We start from the raw sequence: 23,268 nt of genomic DNA on the forward strand, positions 1-23,268 counted from the left end.
GCTAGTGAGATGTCATCACAGCCCCATGACAGCTACCACTCAGTGGCATCTGGTCAGTCTAAGTAAGCTGGTGAGCCCTCCAGTTGTGATATACACAAAACTTAGATTGGTCCTGTCCAATCCATTAGTTTCTGGACATAGATTGATTATAAAAAAAAATTAGACCAGATCATTCAGGTCTCATCCTACCCATTTTTCAACCATGACAATCTCAGATACAAGAATGAATTTAATTCACCACTAAGAAATATCAATTAGGAAGACATTCCCCACAAAGCAAAGTAATGTGGTGGCCACTCAGAAACCATTTAATCAGCCAACTAAAAATTTACAAATCTTCAAATTTAAAAGTGAAAGAAATGTACACAGTTTCCATGTAGCAATGCTAATTTTTCCTGGGAAGAATTTCTTTACTGACAGCATTCATACCTGTATCCTAACCACTGGTTCGATGCTAGGAAATTAGTAGGTATATGCTAAATATTTTCTGAATGAATTAGTACTTAATTTTATGACTGCAATTAGACTAAGAACAGAATTCGAATTTTCCAAGTAGACTAGTAGCTGTCATTTTCCTAAGCACAGAATTTATAGAATTCCAATCAGAAAGCAAATATGTATTTATTTAGTTTTTACTGTGTGCTCAGCACTGTGATCAATGCAATGACAGACACAATATAAATATGCATCCCTGCCTTCAAGGAACTTGCAATACAGTTAAAGAAATAATCCTAATTTTTATAGTACAAACTTTAAGTAGTGTCAGGTGTCAGAGAAGGAGCGAAGGACTAGAAAAGTCAAAGAAGTCTTCAGAGATGTAGGAGGATTTTACTTGAACTTTGAATAGTGAAAATTTAGGTAGAAAGTTTCTTATTTACTCATTCAACAAATACCAATTGAGTTACTAAAGTGATTCACTGGGAGTACAAAACAATTGTGAGCTAGTGGAGGTCAGGAATCTTGTTTTGAAACCAAATCTAAACTCTTCTGAGAGGGTGGCTCACAGTCTAAGAGCTAGGAATCAGCCAGACAGCAAACAAATCCATCACTGCAGTATTATGTAATAAGGGCTATGACAGGAGTCTGTAGAGGAGGCAGTGGTGGTTTAAAGGAGTATATGAGTTGCTTAGCCTGGAGCACATGATGAAGGAAGCTTTAACTCAGGAGGTAGAGGATGCCAAGGGTAGAGGGGAAAGCAAGTGCAAAGCTCCCGAGGCAAGTGTTATCAGGGAACCATAAGTACTCATCTATGTCAAGAACACAGAGTAAAGGTAAGAAAGATTAGAGATAAGGTTGAAGAGGTAGGTGGAAGGAATGGGTCCTTTCAGGCCAGGTCACTTCAACATATTTATGGAAGGGCACAGGCACTCTAATTATAATAAGATTTTTCATATGGCAGGGAGGACACTGACCAAACTGGAAAAGAGAGTAGAGTCAGATGACTTTGAAGAACCTTGAAAACAAAGCAGAGTAGTTCAGACTTGGCTTCAAAACAAACTGGAAACCATTTAAGGTTGAGTATGGAGAAGTAACAAGATGAAAGGGAGGATTTAAGAAGAATTAATCTGGAAGAATAAGTCACATCTGGAAAAAATGAAGCCATGAAGCCACTTAGGAAGCTGCGGAAGGTATCCCAGGCATCTGATGCTCTGGTGGGACTCGGGTGGGTGTGGTAGGAACGAGGAGGAAAGATGTCAGCGAGCAATGTTTAGAAGAAAAGAAATCAAGCTGAACTTGGTGACACACCACAGAAGAAGGACGGGTATACAAAATTTACTCCACAAGTTTGTGGACCTGGACACTTGAGAGAAAGATGGGGTCTCCAGCAAGGATGGAGACAAGGAAATAAGTGGCTGGTTTGTGGAGGAGGTCGATGGGAATTTGAGTCTCAGGGGACAGATGGACCATTTCCAATAGGCAGGCAGATATGCAGGACTGAAAGTCAGATGAGAGAGTAGTGGAACTAGAAACATTCCAAGGAATACCCTGGACACCGAGAAAAGCTTGACACAATATATCTGTCCTTACAAAGGAACTGTAAACACAAGTAACACTTGGAACCAACTTCTAGTTGGTTCAGTCCAGTGCTAGAGTGGAGTAGTGTTTTTGACACAGAATCTCTCTGTGTCACTCAGGCTGGAGCACAATGGCCAGATCTTGGCTCACTGCAACCTCTGCCTCCTGCGTTCAAGCAATTCCCCTGCCTCAGTTTCCCAAGTAACTGGGATTACAGGCGCCTGCCACCACACCCAGCTAATTTTTGGTATTTTCAGTAGAGGCGGGGTTTCACCATGTTGGCCAGGCTGATCTCAAACTCCTGACCTCAGGTGATCCACCTGCCTTGCCCTCCCAAAGTGCTGGGATTGCAGGTGTGAGCTACCACCCCCCGGCCTGGGACACATATATCTTTTTTTTTCTCTCTTTTTTTTTTTTTTTTGAGGTGGAGTCTTACTCTGTCACCCAGGTTGGAGTGCAGTGGCATGATCTTGGCTCACTGCAACCTCCACCTCCTAGGTTCAAGTAATTCTCCTGCCTCAGCTTCCTGAGTAGCTGGGATTACAGGTGCATGCCACCATGCCCGGCTAATTTTTGTATTTTTAGTAGAGATGGGGTTTCACCATGTTGGTCAGACTGGTCTTGAACTCCTGACCTCGTGATCTGCCCGGTTCAGCCTCCCAAAGTGCTGGGATTACAGGTGTGAGCCACTGTGCCCAGCCTGGGACACGTACATTTTTTTAAGATAAAGTAGTGCTATTGGGTTTTGAAGAGGGGTGGGGTAGAGACACCTGGAGACCTACCTGTTTGTTCGCCACTGAAACTCTTGAGGCATCTCCACAGGACCTAGGAAAACAGATTTTGATTCAGAGGATTTCCTTTAAAAATACATTAAAATAACAAAGTAATGAGACATTTTGGTTTGCTGAAGAGGAACACCACAGTCAATAAGGATAGAATTCTTTTTTGCTATCTTAGCAAGAAAATATAATAAGTCTACTGGGCAACTGAAGCCTAACCTATGTGCTCCTGTGTATTATATAATCAGTATTTTGCCCAAGTTCTTGTAACCCTAGTTTAACAAGTTGAAAAATTATTTTGCTTATATTATTGATTTCCAAGTTAATTGGGTAGAAATTGTATAAGAAGGGTGGAATCCTGTATCACTGAAGCTAGTGTGTTTTGCAAGCCTGTTAATCTTTCTTGGACATAGCTTCATTGGTGGAGTTGTCTTAGAAAATGAAATACGTTCATGTATTACCCAGAGATGAAAGAGTCTGTGAGAATTCACAGCAAATGGCCGTGATCCCTTCTTGTATCCCAGCTCCAAATTCTTTCCCCAGGAATGTACAGCTGGGTAACTCTATGTTTGCTTGTACACAACCTTTGGAGGCAGCACAAATTGACCTTTTGTAGATGTTGGGCCTGCTATGGCTGTTAAGTTTTGTTATTGCTGCTTCCAGTCATTTGTCTACAAGTAGTGTAGAAACAAAATAGTTATAAATAAAAAGCATATCTTAATTTCATATTACACTATTTAGAGACTTTTTCTTTCTACTTTTTGGAAAAATCTGGATACCTTCATTCATTCATTCATCCAACAAATATTAAGTGCCTATTTATGTGCCACATACTGTTGTAGACACTAAGGTTAAAGCAGCAAACAAGACAGACAAATTCCCTGCCTTCATGTAGCATAAAGTATAGTAAGGAACACAGATAATAAACACAAATTCCATAACTGTCTATATGATTACAATTGTGATAAATGTTATAAAAGAGGGAGCGTATAGCAAAGGGACCAAACCTTGTGGGTTGGGAAGGTCTTCTTGAAAAGCGATATTAAGGCTGAGACATAAAGGACAGCTAAGAGTTAGCCTGGCAAAGTGGGCTGTGGGGAAAAGTGTTGCAGGCTTAGGGAATAGAAAATGTGAAGCACTTGAGACAGCAAGGTAATTGGTCTTGATGTCACTAAATCTTAAAGATTTAGAAGAATTGAAGAAAGAAATTATGTCTTGATGTCACTAAATCTTAAAGAGTGAGGAGGAAATGGTTTGAGATAAGTATAGAGACTAGAGGCCAGATTCTCTCTCTCTCTCTCTTTTTTTAAATGTGCCTTAAACTAGTTCCAAGAGGTCAGATTCTAAAAGCCTCCTAGAGCAGACTACTCAAAGTGGGTCTGTGGACCAGCAGTGTCAGCTTCACCTGCAACATTGATGGACAGGTAAATTCACAGGCCACGTCTCGGACCCACTGAATCAGGATGTCTAGGGAAGAGGCTCAGCCGTCTGTGTTCTAACAAACTGCTGATAATTTGTTGAAGCTAAGCAAAGGGATACATTGTTCTAGTCTTTCTATGTGTGTTTGAAGGTTTTCATAATGAAAACGTATTTAAAAATAATACTAGTAACTTTAACATGTTTTAAAACTTTGATACAAGTGAAATCAGAATGTCTATTTTCTTCTACTACTTGAATTTTTTTCTTTAAAAAGTATATTGGCCAGGCGCGGTGGCTCAAGCCTGTAATCCCAGCACTTTGGGAGGCCGAGACGGGCGGATCACAAGGTCAGGAGATCGAGACCATCCTGGCTAACACGGTGAAACCCCGTCTCTACTAAAAATACAAAAAAACTAGCCGGGCGAGGTGGCGGGCGCCTGTAGTCCCAGCTACTCCGGAGGCTGAGACAGGAGAATGGCGTAAACCCGGGAGGCGGAGCTTGCAGTGAGCTGAGATCTGGCCACTGCACTCCAGTTCAGGCCACAGAGCGAGACTCCGCCTCAAAAAAAAAAAAAAAAAGTATATCCATGTTACACGCAACTCTAAATCACTTGTTTTCATTGCTATGTAGTATTTTACTGTACGGCTAGAATACTATATTATTGATGTACATTTGGGTTGTTTACAGGATTTTTCCTAATATGCACAATGCCATTACAAGCGTTCTAATATACTTTACCAGTACACAAGTTCTTCCTGGTGAATGAGTGTGTTGGGCATAAAATTGCTGGCAGACTATGTATAACTTAAACTTTATGATAATACCAAATTGTTTTGCAAAGGAATTGTTTTGATTTACATTCCCACCGACATTGTGTAAGAGTTTTGGTTGTTCTACATCATTGCCAATATTGATATTATTGTTTGAGACCAGAAGTATTTCAAATTTCAGTTTTTATTGAATTTCAGAATATTTGCATTATACTTACTGGTTGAGCATCCCAAATCTGAGAATTTCAAATCTGAATGGCTCTAATAAACATTTCCTTTGAGTGTTGTCAGCACTCAGAAAGTTTTAAATTTTTGTAGCATTTTGGATTACATATTTTTGGATTTGGGATGCTCAACCTATACCAGACTTTTAAATTTTTGCAGTCTGATGGGTATGAAGTATTATCTCAAGCGGTTTTGATTTTCATTTCCACAGTTACAAATGAGGCTGAAATTTTTTTGTTTATTGACCTTTCAGGGCTCATATTTTATGAAGGGCCTGTTTACATCTTTCACCCATTTTTCTATTGGGTTGTTTGTTCTTTTCTTTTTTTTGTTTTTTTGTTTTTTTTTTTTGAGACGGAGTCTTGCTCTGTCGCCCAGGCTGGAGTGCAGTGGCCGGATCTCAGCTCACTGCAAGCTCCGCCTCCCGGGTTCACGCCATTCTCCTGCCTCAGCCTCCCGAGTAGCTGGGACCACAGGCGCCCGCCACCTCGCCCGGCTAATTTTTTGTATTTTTAGTAGAGACGGGGTTTCACCGTTGTTAGCCAGGATGGTCTCGATCTCCTGACCTCGTGATCTGCCCGTCTCGGACTCCCGAAGTGCTGGGATTACAGGCTTGAGCCACCGCGCCCGGCCTGTTTGTTCTTTTCTTATTGATTTATAAAACTTTTAAAATATCCTGGATAGACTGGGCGTGGTGGCACATGCCTGTAATCCCAGCACTTTGGGAGGCCGAGGCAGGTGGATCACCTGAGGTCAGGAGTTCAAGACTAGCCTGGCCAACATGGTGAAACCCCGTCTGTACTAAAAATACAATAATTAGCCAGGCGTGGTGGCAGGCGCCTGTAATCTCAGCTACTTGGGAGGCTGAGGCAGGAGAATCGCTTGAACCCAGGAGGTGTAGGTTACAGTGAGCCGAGATTGTGCCATTGCACTCCAACCTGGGGGAAAAGAGTGAAACTCCCTCTCAAAAAAAGAAAAAAAAAAGGACAATGTCCTGGATACTGCTGGATACTAGTCATATAACATGTTATGAAAATATCCTCTTCTGGTTTCATTTATCTTTCTATTTTCTCTTTTTATTTTTATTTTATTTTAATTTATCTTTAGATAATTAGATATTCTTAACTTTAGGTCCAAATTAATTAATTTTTTCCTTTATGATTTTGGTTTTTGTAGTTTGCATCTAGTTTAAGAAATTCTTCCTAACCTCAAAGTCGTAAAGATATTCTTGTATTTTGTCTTCTAAAAATTTTATAATTTTGTCTTTCACATTTAAGTTTTTAATCCACTTAAAGTTGATTTTTGTGTATGATGTAAAGCAGGGAACCCATTTTCATTTTTTAAGATTGAATAGCTAATTATTCTAGCACCAGTTAATGGAAAAGTACATCTTTTCTCCACTGATCTATAGCGTCAGTTCATCAGAAATTGAAATTCTTAAACGTATGGGCTTTCTCTTATTTTCCTGTAGTTTATTTATCTCGTTATAATAGACTTTTCACAGCTCTTGGTTTCCAACTTTCTCATTTTAAGAACGTTCGGCTCTTCTTGCTCTTTTGCCCTATAATATAAATTTTGGAATCCTTCTATCAAGTTTTAAAATCTAGTCCGGGCACAGTGGCTCACGCTTGTAGTCCCAGCACTTCGGGAGCCTGAGGCAGGTGGATCACTTGAGGTCAGGAGTTCGAGACTAGCCTGGCCAACATGGTGAAACCCCATCTCTACTAAAATACAATAATTAGCCAGGTGTGGTGGCAGGCACCTGTAGTCTCAGCTACTTGGGAGGCTGAGGCAAGAGAATCGCTTGAACTCAGGAGGTGGGGGTTGCAGTGAGCCAAGATCGTGTCAGTGCACTTCAGCCTGGGCAACAGATCGAGACTGTGTCTCAAAAAAAAAGAAAAAAAAAAACACTAATAAGATTTTTGGAATTGCATTGAATCTGTAGATCGATTTAGGGGAAGTTGACATCTTTAAAACACTGAGCTTCCATAATTAAGGACATGGCATATTTCTCAGTTTTCAAAGGTATTCTTTAATTTCTGTCACCCAGGATGGAGTGCAGTGGCACAGTGATAGCTTGCTGTAACCTTGAACTCCCAGGTTCAGGTGATCCTCCCGCCTGGTTGTCCTGAGTAGCAGGGACTACAGGTGTGAGACACTATGCCAGCCTACATAGGCAGTATTGTTTAATTTCTTTCAAAAAAGATTTGTAATCTTTTCTCGGGGTCTTATAAATCCTTGGTTAGCTTTATTCATAGACATCTCATTTTTAATGCTATTATTATTATTATTTTTAATGCTATTATTAATGGTATCTTTGTTAAAAATTACTTTCTATGTTTGTTATATAATAGAAATACAATCAACTTCTATAACCTTGTTAAATTCATTAAACAATTCTCCTTTGGAGGACTTTTCCTCATTCAACAACCGCTAAATTTATGGAGATCTATCTATAGATTTTTGGGTGTGTTCTTCCTTTATAATCCTCTATTTCATATTTCATTACTTTTGCTGTTTTGAGCTGACTGAATCCTTTGGTACAATGTTGAACAGAAGTGTCTTGTTCTGTTCAATACATGCTCTAGTCTTATTTCTGATCTTGAAGAGAATGCTTTCTAGTTCTATAATAACATATTCTGTAGGGTTTTGTTGTAAGTTCTGATGTCTAAAAATACTAAGATTTTTTAAAATCATGAATGGATGTCGAGTCTTTTCAAGCACTTTTTCTGCATTTATTGAGATTATCATGTGTTTTTCCCCTTTACTCTGTTAGTATGGTAAAGAATATTGATTTTATAATGGCAAGCCAACCTTGAATTCTTTGGATAAACACAATTTTGTCATAATGCACTATCTTTTATTATATTTCAAGATTCGATTTGCTAATTTTTAAAAGGATTTTGCATTTTTGTTCAAGTACAAAATTTGCCTCAATTTTCTTTCTCATATTTTTGTCAGAAGATAATTGGCCCCAAGCTCCAAGTGTGATATTTAATTAGTACAACTGGTATAGCCCTTGAGGCTGGTTATGGTTTACATCTTTCTGATTGGCAGTGGCATCCATTCTGAATCAGCAGTTAATTACTTCAAGTATCACTCCTGTCCAGACCATACTGCAAAGGAATGCCAAGATTTAAAGTTTGGGTAGATGACAAAAATCCCCTAGAGGAAATTGGCAAGGAACATCCCAAATGGTAGGGGGGATATAGGGCAGTCATAAAAAAGAAGAGTTGCTGCAAGAGGGATTAAATAGTTGACTACAGTGAATACTAATTAGAGATCAAGTAAGATAAATATGGAAAAGTATCATTTGATTTAATAACAGGGAGGCCATAATGACCTCAGTAAGGGCAGTTTGTGAGGGTGATGGGCACCGAAGGCAAATTAGAAGTAGTTTAGCAGTGAAAAGGGCATCATCTTCCCAAAATGGTAGACTGAGCATTTGGGCCTATCTTCTCTTCCAACACCCCAAAACCTAACTGGAAAACCATATAGAATGCCATGTGTAGATCTGATTTTTCTCTTTTTTTTTTGAGATGGAATCTTGCTCTGTCGCCCAGGCTGGAGTGCGGTGGCATGATCTCAGCTCACTGTAGCCTCCACCTTCTTGGTTCAAGCGATTCTCCTGCCTCAGCCTCTGTAGTAGCTGGGATTACAAGTGCCTGCCATCATGACCGGCTAATTTTTGTATTTTTAGTAGAGACAGGGTTCTGCCATCTTGGCCAGGCTGGTCTCGAACTCCCGACCTCACGTGATCCACTTGCCTCAGCCTCCCAAAGTGCTGGGATTACAGGCATGAGCCACAGTGCCCAGCCTATAGACCTGAAATTTTAACAAATTTCTCAAAGGTAGAAAGCGTATAGATGGAAGAGGGTCAAGTTTTGTGGGCCCAGAAGTGTCCACAGTTTGGGAAGTCCCCTTTAAGATAAATAATACAAATTGTAAATATGCAATTAGGTATAGGGCTTTGGAAGGGAGCCATGTAGGTAAGGAACCCTGAAGTGTCATTGGTTTCATGGTAAATCTGCCTCTAAGCAGATGGAACCTGATTGACAAGAGAACCCAAAGCCCAAATTATATCCTAGAGAATGTTGCAGAGTAAGGAACTCTCTGGACATGCTCCAGGCTCAGGGGCAAAAGATACAATAAGCGACAGGGGACCCAGGGGTCAGGGTGATTAATCTGGGAGCTACATTAAAAGCAGCTGTGTAGGTCAGTACCTCCTGCTTCCCCTGCTTGAGCCACAAGCACTGCCAATTTACACAGAAGCCAGAGCAGCAAATGTGTGCTGGACAAGCAGGGCAGCGTCCCAGATAGCAGAGAGGACTGAGGAGCTACTGGTACACAGTACATGCCTACCTGAAATTACAGTGCTCCTCCCCAGCAATCACTAAAAATATTCCCTGTAGTCAGAGCCAACCTCCACAAAAAAGCAAGATTTTCAAAAAGCTAAGAAGTCAACACTATGAGAGGCACTAAATTGAACAAATAGAATAATTTACTCTAAAAGAAAGAGCTAACATAGCAAACAGAGGAAGGGAAGAAACCATTCTTCAAAATATATAACATGCAAAAATTCAAGTACATTGAATTAACAACAACAACAAAACTAAAAAATTCAAGATGTTCATTTGTTCATTCATTCAATAACAATTCATTCAGCACTCCCTACTAGTCTCACTACTATCAGGGACTATTCCAGATACTTGGGATTCATCAGTAAATAAAGCAAAGTTTCCTGCCATATTACATTCTAGATGAGGTGAAGGAGAACAGATAAATATTATATTTAATAAATAAGTAAATTACATAGCAATTTAGTACTATGAGACAAAGTAAAAGAAGGATTTCTAGAAGGAGACAATAAAAATTTTCTAGTCACTCCTCCTCAAAGTAATTTAACATTTTAAAAAAACTATTTTAGGAACTGTTTTCATCTTCACATTTATTCACCCTCTGTTTTGTTATATCTAAAATAGGATATGTGGTAAGGGGTGGTATTGATGTCTTGGTATTAGCCACTACCTATTTATGCTTTTCTTAAGTTACCAAGAAGTTTCTGCCTGGAATAATTCAATAAATTGTTTTATTTTACTTTGTTTTTTTAATTTATTTTTTGAGACAGAGTCTCACTCCTTCACCCAGGCTGGAGTCCAGTGGCGCCATCTTGGCTCACTGCAACCTTTGTCTCCCAGGTTCAAGTGATTCTCGCACCTCAGCCTCTTGAGTAGCTGGGATTACAGGCATGCACTACCACGCCTGGCTAATTTTTATATTTTTAGTAGAAATGGGGATTTCGCCATGTTGGCCAGGCTGGTCTCGAACTCCTGACCTCAAGTGATCTACCTGCCTCAGCCTCCCAAAGTGCTGGGATTATAGGCGTGAGCCACCGTGACCGGCTAGAACTCAATAAATTTTAAGAACACTTAAAACATAGACATATCCTTCCACTTACACCATACCCTCCCATGAGTGGAACATGGACATGAAGACTTAAGTTTACTAACTCAGTAGCAGTCAAACAGGACATACAAATTGTGTCACAAAATTCAACGTAACTTTTTTAGACGTCTATTATTATCTTATTGTCCAATATACTCCAGTTGCACTCTGTATATGAAGAAGAGTTGCTTTGATGCTTGGAAAGAGCTGGAAATGTGAGTAAGTAAATGCACTACTTTTTGGCTGTGTTTTAGGCCCCACATTCTTCACTTAAGAGATCAAGCATTGTTAAAAGAAGTTGGGCAAAGACAATTAAAGGAAAGTCCTCTTCTAGGGCCCAAGCCTTCTTGAAAAAATGAAAATGTAAAAAACTTAAGGCAATAATGACCCTAACTGAGTTCATTCAGTTAACATTCATACAACAAATATGTTTTGAGCAGCTGAAACATACCATACACTGTGCTAGGTGTGAGATAGACAGAGGTAAACAAAACAAACGGGATAATTTCTGCCCTTGTGTTTATTGTCCAGTAAGGAAGAGAAACATTAAAACAAATAAAACTACAAATAACTATATAATTATAAAATATATAAAGTTTCCAGAAAGGAAAAGAACAGGGTGTTAGGAGAGGGAATAACAGAAGTTGGGATAGAGACTTTGGAAGGGCTGGGGCATGGTTAAAGAAAGACTCTGAGTAATCATTCTTTTAACAAGCGTTATTACTGATGAGTCAGAATAACACATTCAAATTACGTTTAGAAGTTGTTAATGTGCTAAAACAATGAGTCATAATATTTATCCAAGCCATGTTTTAGAAGAAATAGTAACCTCACAGCAGAATGGTGACACGCAGCCAAAAGTCCAGTTAAATCTGAAAAATGTGTCTTTTCAGTGTCTTCCTTCTTTCTTCCCAGGCTTGCTAGCTAGCCAAATGAGCAGATCTGGCAAGCCATCCTTGTGCATGAAAGGTGGGTCCTTTTCTTTAACCATCTGGACCTGCCCTATTTATCCCAATCATTGACTCATTTCTATTGAGCCATGAATCATGCCTGGCATCTACTGCCATTCTGTAAGTGTCATGAGGATTTGGCGTTCTAAAAACATGCCGCCAGTCAGGCCATTTCTATGAAAACATTCCCTAACATGGATGGAGGTTTGAGAGTATGGTTCCCCCTGACCCTCAAAAGTCTTCAGCATAGCTGGGTAAAATTAATACCTTTTCAGAAGCCAGCCTGATCCCTGCCTAATTTCTGAGTGGGTCATGCTGTTAAAGTTGGAGTGACGGTTACCGATTGTTTTTTTAGGCCTGCTGAGGCCATCCTGGCCATCTGAGTAAGGACAAAAACACTTCTGACAGAGAGTTTGGGCATTTGAATCATTCCATTTATCTCCTTCTGGCTATCCAATTGCTCATAGATGTTTCCACTCTGATTTTGGTAAGGACAAGAAATGTTCTCTAAAGAATTTAAATAATCCTATAATGTTTGTATAATGGAAAGTATTAGTTTTGAAATAGCTATTGATATTTGTTTTATCAAATTAATAGAGTTACATTGCTTTAAAAGCCAAATGTTATTAAAGAACAGACCATTTTCAACCCTTTTTTGCAATTTTCTGTTTATTTACTGCTAGCTTCTAAATAACATGACAGTGGTTCAAACTTTTTGTTCTCAGGATCCCTTTACAGTCTTAAAAAATCAATGAGGCCCAAAGGAGGTTTTATGTGAATTGTAATATTTTATTTATTTATCATATTAGAATTTAAAACTGAAAAAATATTTTAAATATTTGTTTATTCATTTTTAAATAGTAATAATAAACATGTTAACAAAAAATGTTATAAAAAATAGCTGCATTTTCCAAAACGAACAAAAAAACATTTAGTGAGAAGAGTAGCATTGTTTTTCAATGTTTGCCTATCTCTTTAATATCTGGTTTAATGGAAGACAGCTGGATCCTCACATTGGCTTCTGCATCCAGTTTGTTGTATTATGTTGTTTGGGTTGAAGTAAATTTTTAAAAATCCAACCTTACACAGTTACGTAGTCAGAAACAGAAGGAGTATTTTAATAGTCTTTTCAGGAAATTGTGGCTGTTCTTATTTGATACCATATTAAAATTAACTAGCAGTCATTTTTGAAAGATTCGTTGCAATGTGAAATCTGAAACCACACCAATAAACTTTTGTACTGTGCTGTACTGAAACCTACTGGTCTGTCTTGAACTTTGAATGGATAATACCATGCATTAGTCATCAGGAAAATGAGTAATGCAGATATTCCAAAAGGTGATACATTTTATTATATAATATTTTTAAATCACATTTGTTAATATCATCACTGATTTCATAAAAAATTATTTAAGTATTGGAAAACCATGAACTTACTGTGGAGGATACAAGTTTTCCAAACTTCTAATTTTCCCTTGAAACCTCCGATTTTTTCATTCTAACAAATACAGTCAGGTTTTTTTTTACTTGAAATGTCAGGTTTACTTCCTTCATTTTTGAGAAAATGTCTGCTGAACACCCAAGTTTGAATAACCACAATTTGTCTATCATTCGTTCTTTCAAGTTAAAATATTGTTTCATGCATTAAGCAGTTAGTTCAACCCTTAATGTAAACATCACACAAGTGTTCTTCCATATGCAACAGATTTTTATGCTATTAATACTTACGCTATTAATACTTCTCATTTTACCACCCAAATATTAAGAACACATGGTCTCAAGGTGGAGATTAATAAAAGTAATGATTTTTACTGCTTCATCAAGGACACTTTTTGGTGAAACGGAATTTTTCTTTTTCTTTTTCTTTTTCTTTTTTTTTTTTTTTTTTTTTTTTTTTTTTTTTTTGGCGATGGAGTCTCACTTACGTAGTGCAGGCTGGAGTGCAGTGCTGCAATTTTGGCTCATTGCAACCTCCGTGCCTCCTGGGTTCAAGCGATTCTCCTTCCTCAGTCTCCTGAGTAGCTGGGATTACAGGTGTGCACCACCACGCCTAGCTAATTTTTATATTTTTAGTAGAGCTGGGTTTTTTCTGTGTTGGTGAGGCTGGTCTCGAACTCCTGACCTCAGGTGATCCATCCGCCTCAGCTTCCCAAAATGCTAGGATTACAGGCGTGAGCCACCCACCGCACCTGGCCCCTTTTTCTTTCTTCTTTCTTTTTTCTTTTTTTAAACTGCAAGTGTGGTGGTAAATGCAATAACCACTAATCAGTTTTGCAACAGTACTTTAATTTGTGTTGCTAAAGCACCAGCAGTTAGACCCACAGTGGCTTTGCATCATCAGTGTACATGTTAACACAAGGAAAAAGCAAATAATATCTTTGTATTATATAAAACTAGTTCTGTCTTCACAGAAAGTGAGCTACACCTTCGGAACTACTGTGATATGCTTCTACCGCTATTGCTTGCTTGGTTTGCTGATGTTAGCTATTTCTGCTGACTTCCTATTCTGCAAGATGAAGGGTTAGCACCCCTTACACTAACATTCCCCTTGCTCCTTTATCACTTCATTATAATCATCACACTGTGGTTTAGAAAACTGCTTACCATCCTGTTACTACCTAAGTATTGTTCACTACCAAGCTTGATAGGGTAAAGTGAATGTTTCTTTGCTGATACAACTCTTTATTTTGACCTTAAAGTTGATGACACTATTTTTTAAAAATGCTTAATTATGTGTTTTTATTGCAAATTTGTCTTAATTCACCAACAGATTTGTGTAACTTCTCCTAAATATTCTCTTCCATGAAGTCTTAGGTGATCCATAAGGACCATGTTTTTCCCTAGAGAAATCCCTTTAGAAGCCCTTCTTCCTCCTGCTCCAACATGGAGCAGCTGCTGGTTCAGCCTGCAACTCAGTTTCATTCTGGGACATTCACTAATGGCTCAGAAGAGGAGAGGTGACCTAGTGGGGAGATCTAAAAGCTCATTTTCCAAACTTGTAACCAATCTCCCTGTTGTAAGCTCTGTATCTCTTCCCCTATTGTCAGCAACCTTGTGTCTCCAAATCCCAAAACTTTCTGGGGCTCTGCTGCACAAATTGGCTTCTTCTTTCACTAATATCCCCAAGTGGGCACTTGGTTTCCACATTTCTCAGATCTCCTGGCTCCTCAACCTTCTTTCCACCTTCCAAGAGTTTTGAAGTCTTAGGTCTGCTATTGTCTCCCCTTCCATTCTTTTTGTCCTTATGGTTTTGTACCTTTAAAAAATTATTTTATTCTCATTTTAGGGGCATTTCAGGAGGATAGTAAAGATAAATATATGTGATCCATATGTCATGTTTAATCGGACATCCAGTATTTGAATTTGGAGCTGCACACGCTCTGAGGATTTGTTTGTACAAGCTCCTTGTGGTCTTGGTAGTTTTATGCTTTGGGAGATTTATGAACCCATTTCAGCAGCTCTATGTACTACCGCTGCCACAACAGAAATCAAAGGTTGCCATAGAACTTGATAAAGCGAATAACAAATACTTAGAAAATATTAACTATGAATTTTTTTCCATCATTCAGTCTTTCGACAAACCCATCAAACACTTATTTTCTGAGTTCCTACCATGTTCCAGGGCGCTATTGTAGGTGCTGGCATTGTAGTGGTGAATAAGACCAATACGGTCCTCTCATGCACTTTGCAGTCTAGTGAAGGGAGCAAACCACAACAAAATAAACAAGACAATTTCAGATAGTATAAATGTTACGAAGATAACAAAAGAGGGTAATGTGCTAGAGTGACTGAGGATAAGGGGGCTATATTGGGAAGAGGGTCAGGGAAGGCCTCTCTGAGAAGGCAACATTTCAGCTGAGATCTGACTCATGAGAAGGACCTATCTTTGTAAAGATCTGGGGGAGGAGGGTTTCAGGAAGTACCAAAATTCCAAAGTGGGGAAAAGCTTATGTGTTCACAGAATCAAAAGACCAATGTGGTTGGAACGTAGTAAAGGGAAGAGTAATGGGAGATGGGGTCCAGAAATCAGAGCTGGAAAGGCAAATTTGGATGTTGTCCCAAATAGAGGTAATAATTGAAACTATAGGATGAGATAAGATGGCCAAAGGAGAGCGCATATAGAAAACTATGGTAGGCACTGTGGATGCTTACAAGAGCATCTAAGACACCGTCTTTACCTTCAAAGAATTTACAACCTAGGAAACTGGACACATTTTCAAAATAGAAAATAATAAAAGAGTGTGTAATCAAGTATTTGCATGACATAGTTTTTTTTTTTTTTTAGGTGAAGTTAGAAAACATAACAATTATTCAGAATTGATAGCAAAATATAGCTTTGTGGAGGAGGTGATATCTGAGCAGAATTTTGATGGATGACTTATATTTGTAGTAGCTGAAAGGCAGAAAAAGAGAATCTCAGAGAAAAAAAACATGGGCAGAGACTTGAACGTTGGGGCGTGACCATGGCATATTCATGGAATAATAAAGAATAGCTTGACTGTTGGGAAGTAGTTGAACAGGTGAGTTTTCTTCAGTGTGCTTTAGAATCTTGCCTTATAGGATGTATGTGGTGACTCATTCCTGTAATCCCAGCACCTTGGAAGGCCAAGGCAGATGAATTGCTTGAGCCCAGGAGTTCAAGACCAGCCTGGGCAACATAGCAAAACCCATATCTACTAAAAATACAATTAGCCAGGTGTGGTGGCACGTGCCTGTGGTCCCAGCTACTTGGAAGGGTGAGGTGGGAGGATCACCTGAGTCCGGGGAGGTTGAGGCTGGAGTGAGCCATGATCATGCCACTGTACTTCAGAGCAACAGAGTGAGACTTTTCCACAAAAAAAAAAAAAAAAAGGCCAGGCGTGGTGGCTTATGCCTGTAATCCCAGCACTTTGGGAGGCTGAGGCGGGTAGATCACAAGGTCAAGAGATTGAGACCATTCTGGTCAACGTGGTGAAACCCTGTCTCTACTAAAAATACAAAAATTAGCTGGGCATGGTGGTGTGCACCTGTAGTCCCTGCTACTCGGGAGGCTGAGGCAAGAGAATCGCTTGAACCCAGGAGGCAGAGGTTGCAGTGAGCAGAGATCGGACCACTACACTCTAACCTGGTGACAGAGCGAGACTGCAAGACTCAGTCTCAAAAAAAAAAAAAAAAAAAGAATCTTGCTGTATAAATGGTAGGAGGGAGAAGATGGATTTCAGCACTGAGTGGTTAGATCTAAATTACAGGAAAGATTAGCAACTGCCAGGGCTACTTAATTTTTGATACTTAGTAGTTATTATACCTCCCAGTTAATTACTTTTTATTAAGTTGGTTAACAGTTATTATTTCAACAAATGAAAAAATGTAAAAGGGTACACTGAGCCAGGCCAGGCATGGTGGCTCACACCTGTAATCCCAGCACTTTGGGAGGCCAAAGTGGGCAGATCACGAGGTCAGGAGTTCGAGACCAGCCTGGCCTAAATGACAAAACCCCATCTCTATTAAAAATACAAAAATTAGCTGGGCATGGTTGGGGGCACCTGTAATCCCAGCTACTCAGGAGGCTGAGGCAGGAGAATTGCTTGAACCCAAGAGGCAGAGGTTGCAGTGAGCCGAGGTCACGCCATTGCACTCCAGCCTGGGTGACAGAGTGAGACTCCATCTCAAAAAAAAAAAAAAAAAAAGGTACATTGAGTCATCTCACTCCTATCTGTCCTTATCCATCTTGTTTCCCTTTGCCCTTAATAGCTGCTTGTGATTTGCATTTTATTCTTTCCAATTTTCTTTCTGCAAATGCAAACAACATGAACATATCTTATTTCTTGCCCCCCGTAAGGTCATAGTCACAAGTATGGGGGTGGGGTAGAACTTCCACATATCTATGGCAGGACGACATAATGCAACCCATAAACCCTATTTCTCACACAAGGCTAGCACCCTATATGCACAATTTTGCACCTTACTGTTAAAATTCAATTATATATCTTGGGATTCTTTCCATGTTAGTACCTAGTGATCATTCTCATCTTCTTTTTAGAGCAGCATAGTGTTCCGTTGTGTGTCTGCATCAGTCCCCTAAGGATGAATGCCTGAATAGTTTACAATGTTTTGCTGTTTGAATGAGTAGCCTATACATTCGTCATTTTATATGTATACAAGTGGATCTGTACAATAGATTCCCACAAGTGGGATTGTTGGGTCCAAGGATATTTGCATCTGTAATTCTGGCAGTATTGGCAGACTTCTTTCATAGGGTTTATGCCATTCACACTAGCAATGCATAAGAGTGGTCAAACATTTAGACTTTTGCCAATCTTCTACGTGAATAATGGAATTTCCATTTAATTTTAATGTCCATTTCTCTTATTATGCACCTCTACATTTTAAACATTATTTTATATAGTATTTCTGGTAAACTTTGGCCAGAAAACTAGGCTGTAATATAAATTTCTAACTTCAAGGATATAGAATTAAAAGAAAATATAGTAACCTATAGAAACATATTTAACTTGGGTTATTTGCCAGAGTTGGGCCACTCCTGAGAGAATACCCCTCCTCCTTACTCCGATGGCTCAAGTAACAGAACAAATTAATTTTCATTTAGTTAGGTCAGATGAAACTTAATAGAAAGAAATGAGTGTCCTCAACTTTACAAACCTGTATTATCTTTTAGATTCTCTCTACATAAGCTAATGTAGCACTTAATGCATATGATAGGAATCAGAAAGTCATTTTAGGAGAAGCCAAGTTCCGCATCAAAGACCCCGATCTTTGTACTTGGCTGTTCCTGCTTTCTCACCAGTTTTCTCAGTTGTACCATTCTTAACTGGAGCTACTTTCTAATTTCCTGAGTGTGGTGTCAATGCGGTTTGAATACTGCCAACTCTTCTCACTGTTGTTATAAAAAAATAATGTTATAATGATGGGGGTTTTTTGTTGTTGGTTCTGACTTTAAATGAAGCTCATTTAAGAGAATATCTGGAGCTGTCAATGTTACTGTCTCGCATTTGAGTCATGTCCAATGACCATATTCTTTTCCCTGCAGGTGGTACTGTGAAGGCAAGGAGCTTGAAAATTCCCCAGACATTCACATCGTCCAGGCAGGAAATCTGCACTCACTGACCATTGCGGAAGCCTTTGAAGAGGACACAGGACGCTATTCCTGCTTTGCTTCTAACATCTATGGGACAGATTCAACTTCTGCTGAGATTTATATAGAAGGTAAAACAAAATACTCTTGGAGTATGACACTTAATAGTAAGACATTTAGTTATACTAAATAAATAGTTATTGAGGGCCTCCTCTACCACACGCTATTTTAGGCAATGAGGATACAGCAGTGAACCAAGTAGACAAAAACGCTTAGACTCATTTACCGATGATTTGCATTATATGATGGGAAAGACAGAAAATAAACAAGTTAAACAAATAAAATATATGATATGATAGGTTTATCTAAACACTGTGAAAGAAATAAAAAGCAAGAAAAAGAAATGGGAATAGCGCATGTGTGAATGTGGGAGGTGGAGGGGTGGGGAATAAGCTACAAGGTCGTTTGAGAGAAATTTACTCTAGGCAGAAAAATCAGCAAGCGCAGTGGCCCTGAGGGTAGGAGGGTGCTTGTCTTAAGGTACAGTGATGAGCCAATGTGGCCAGGGCGGAGTGAGCAAGAAAGTAACAGAAGATGAGGTCGAAAGGTAAGATGGGGTGGATGTGGAAGGAGGGAGGTAAGCAGACCACAAAAGTCCTTGTAGGTCATTGCAGGAACTTTGGTTTTGACCCTGAGGTAGTAGATGAGAAGTTCTGGAGCATTCTGAGCAAAGACATAACATGATCTTAGTTTTTTTTGTTTTGTTTTGTTTTGTTGTTTAGACGGAGTCTCACTCTATTGCCCATGCTGGAGTGCAGTGACACGATCTCGGCCCATTGCAACCTCCGCCTCCTGGGTTCAAATGATTCTTGTGCCTCAGCCTCCCAAGTAGCTGGGATTACAAGTGTGCGCCACCACACCTGGCTAATTTTTGTATTTTTAGTAGAGATGGGGTTTCACCATACTGGCCAGGCTGGTCTCAAACTCCTCACCTCAAGTGATCTGCCCGCCTCAGCCTCCCAAAGTGCTGGGATTATAGGTGTGAGTCACTGCACCTGGACAATCTGACGTAACAGTCACTCTGGCTGCTGTTTGAGAATATACTGCAGGGAGTTAAGGGTAGATGCATGGATACCATTTGGGAACACTGGAAAGGCGTTCACATTGGCATCAAGTTTATATGATTAATATGAGGCGAAAAAAATCAATTTATGCTCCTTTGTATCTACCTAAATTTGTGCTCCTATTTTATCTTATCCTCTGAATTTTGTCTGCAGATCATTCTTTAGCACTTTTTTTTTTTTTTTTTTTTTTTTTTTTTTTTTTTTTTTTTTTACCAATAATACCTTATGTATGCCTTGGTTTTAGCATTTAAACATATTATTATGGTATAGATGCCCATTTATCAACTAGATTGTAAGGCCAGGACTTATGTTACATCTCCAATATGTACTTGTACAATGTACTTACATAGTACCAAGTACATAGTGAGTATTTGGTAAACATTTTTTGAATAAATACATGAATAGAAATGTGTTGTATGTGTATGTGTTTTTATCCTCACATTTTTGGAGTCCAATAAATACATCCAGATTTAGCTGTGTTATATCTTCGTGGAATGCACTATCTTGAGAAGTAAATCCAGGATCAAAGCTCTGCTAACAGTGCTGAGATTCAATTGCTGGGTTTTTATTTTTGTTTTTTCTTTGTGGCAAAAAGACTTTAAACACCCCCTCTCTCACGATGAAGTATGACTTGTTAATATTAGACTGAACAGAAGAGGATCCACCTACACCTACGGTGTTTGGAATCCAGTGTAATCCCTTCTTATATTCAATCTGTGTAGGCCAAGAGCAAGAGGACTTATGAACACCAGAGAATGTCTGCAAATACTGCTCTGTTAGGCCAAAGGCATCAGCAGGTGCTTTACATACAAGAATACTTATAAGTTGGGTCAGTGGCCAAGCGTGGTGGCTCACGTCTGTAATCCCAGCACTTTGGGAGGCCGAAGCGGGCGGATCACGAGGTCAGGAGATCGAGACCATCCTGGCTAACATGGTGAAACCCCGTCTCTACTAAAAATACAAAAAAAAAATTAGCCGGGCGTGGTGGCGGGCACCTATGGTCACAGCTACTCCGGAGGCTGAGGCAGGAGAATGGCGTGACCCCGGGAGGCGGAGCTTGCAGTGAGCCGAGATGGCGCCACTGCACTCCAGCCTGGGCAAAAGAGCGACACTCTGTCTCAAAAAAGAAAAAGAGAAAAAAAAAAGAAGTTGAGTCAGTTAATTTGAACACTAGCACTAACTAGACATGTGACCTTGAGCAATTCTTTCAACTTCTTGGGGCCTATTTCCTCGTTTGTTAAGTTGGGTGTTAGTGTAGGGAATCACTGAGTTCATTTCTAAGATTCTGTAGTTATTCAGATATCTAGGAATCAGGTAAAAAAATTATCATCTTAAAAATCTTATGTTGTGTTTAGGAACCAATTTAAGAAATTATCATCTTAACAATCTTGTGTCTTGTTTTTGTTTTTCCAGGGGTTTCTTCTTCTGACTCAGAAGGGGACCCTAACAAGGAAGAGATGAATCGGTAATTCTGATTTTCTGTCTTATAGCTTTAGCATCCTCAGATCGATTAATAGCTCAAAAAGAGCTATTAATTGGTTACTAGAACTTAAGGAGGGCGGCTCCAGGGTTTGACCACAAAATTAAATGAATAAATAAACAAATTGAGTGGATTTGAAGAAGACCCTACTTTTGCTTAAGTCTTGCCTAGCAGATTAATTTGAATCTTTCCAATTTACTCCCTACAGAGGATGAGCTCCTTAAGGGCAGAAATCCTTTGTGCATGCCTACCTTGAAATGATAAGTTGCTTCTAGCTTTTGTGCAGATATGAACATTCATAACCAGAGTAAATGATCCCTCTTTGACCCCCTTCCTTTATCATTCTCGTGGCCTTGAGTCAACTCCTCCTTCTCTCCTGCCTTTTATGCCAACCACCTCCTTAAAGGGCTTTCTGTCTGCTTCTGCCTTTTTCTCTGTTTTACAGTGTCCAAACTACAACCAGTTATTCTCTAAAAGAGATCAAGATTCTGATCCTATTGTTTTCCTGACTCAGAAAAAGATTATTATCTATGAGAAAACAAAAATCAAACACGAAACAAGTAGCAACATTTAAAAAAAAATCTTCACATGGCGTACATACAAAGCCTTATTCAGAAGAGCATCAACCAAGTTTTGCTGTCCCCTCCTCCCTTCCCTACCTCAGGCTGTCTACATTGTTGACATCTCACCCAAGTCATGTATAGTTCCTCTTCACTCCTTCGTTCAAGCTATTCACTTTGCTAGGATTGCCCTATCTTCTCTGTCTAGCAAACTCTTATTTATCCTACAAAACCCAGTCTAAATGTTCTTTCTCTTTGAACTCTGTAATAAACTCCCCTATTGCACATGCATCACTCCTTCCTTGTGACTTCCATAATGTGTTACAAACCTAAGGGGTATGAATTTTGATCTATAAACTTAAATAAGCAAGAAATATCCCATTTGTTTATTTGCTCTAAATCTACTTGTAGTTGTTGGGATTTAGCCTCAGGTGTATATCATAGAGACTCAAATTAACTGTGACTTAAATGAAACAGATATTTATTTCATATTTACATAGAAATCGGAATTTGGTGGGTAAAATGACTCCACATTCCACTAGGTTCCTGTCTGCTTCCTGTTTTCTGCTTTATCTCATGCTAAGATGTTGCCCTCATCTTCTTAGGCTAAAATAGAAAGAAATAAAGGCTCGTCAGCCTTTTAAGGTCATCTCTCTTAAAATACATATACCATTATCCCTCATATCCCATAACCAGAAAGTACTCATGTGGCAACACCTAGCTGCAGTGAATGTGGGATATGTAGTCTTTATTTGGAGCAACCACGTAAAGGAATCAGGTATTCTATTATTGTAGAAGAAAACAGATGCTTTGGACATACTGATTGGCTTTGCATCAGCACATCATTCTGTTTTGAGACCAGATGCTGCCTGGTTGGGGAAAACATTCAGTCTGGTATTGAGTGTCACTTTCCCCCTCACAGTTTTACAATGAGCCATAGAGAGAGAGAGCAGTTTTGGAGCAAGCACCATTCTAAACACATTACATGAATTATCTCATTTAATCCTCACAAAACCCTATGAGATAAGAATTTTGTATTACTTATTTGTTTGTTTTGAGATAGAGTGTTGCTCTGTTGCCCAGGCTAGAGTGCTGTAGTGCGAGCTCAGCTCACTGCAACCTCTGCCACCCAGGTTCAAATGATTCTCCCACCTCAGCCTTCCAAGAAGCTGGAATTACAGGCGCACACCACCATGCCTGGCTAATTTTTTTGTATTTTTAGTAGAGACGGTGTTTCGCCATATTGGCCAGGCTGGTCTCGAACTCTTGGCCTCAAGTGATCCACCCACTTCAACCTCCCAGAGTGCTAGTATTATAGGTGTGAGCCACTGTGCCCCCACAGGAATTATTATTTCCCCATTTTAGAGATGAGGAAGTTGAAGCAAAAAGATATAACCCCTAGACCAAAGGAAAGCCCTCTGTCATCA

At 39.3% G+C, this 23,268-nt stretch overlaps 1 protein-coding gene across 4 annotated transcripts in view; it reads left to right on the top strand.

Moving 5' to 3' along the window:
- The window catches only part of MYPN (myopalladin), a 106,744-nt gene that overhangs the window by 18,910 nt on the left and 64,566 nt on the right, over positions 1-23,268 (top strand). For all 4 annotated transcript variants that reach the window (XM_010375370.2, XM_010375355.2, XM_030941332.1 and 1 more), the window contains 2 exons: positions 18,633-18,808; positions 21,215-21,266. In XM_010375370.2, the coding sequence (XP_010373672.2) occupies positions 18,633-18,808; positions 21,215-21,266 (228 nt within the window). The remainder of the gene's footprint in view (positions 1-18,632; positions 18,809-21,214; positions 21,267-23,268) is intronic.

This window comes from Rhinopithecus roxellana, chromosome 11, assembly GCF_007565055.1.
Source record: "Rhinopithecus roxellana isolate Shanxi Qingling chromosome 11, ASM756505v1, whole genome shotgun sequence".
Classification (NCBI taxonomy): domain Eukaryota; kingdom Metazoa; phylum Chordata; class Mammalia; order Primates; family Cercopithecidae; genus Rhinopithecus; species Rhinopithecus roxellana.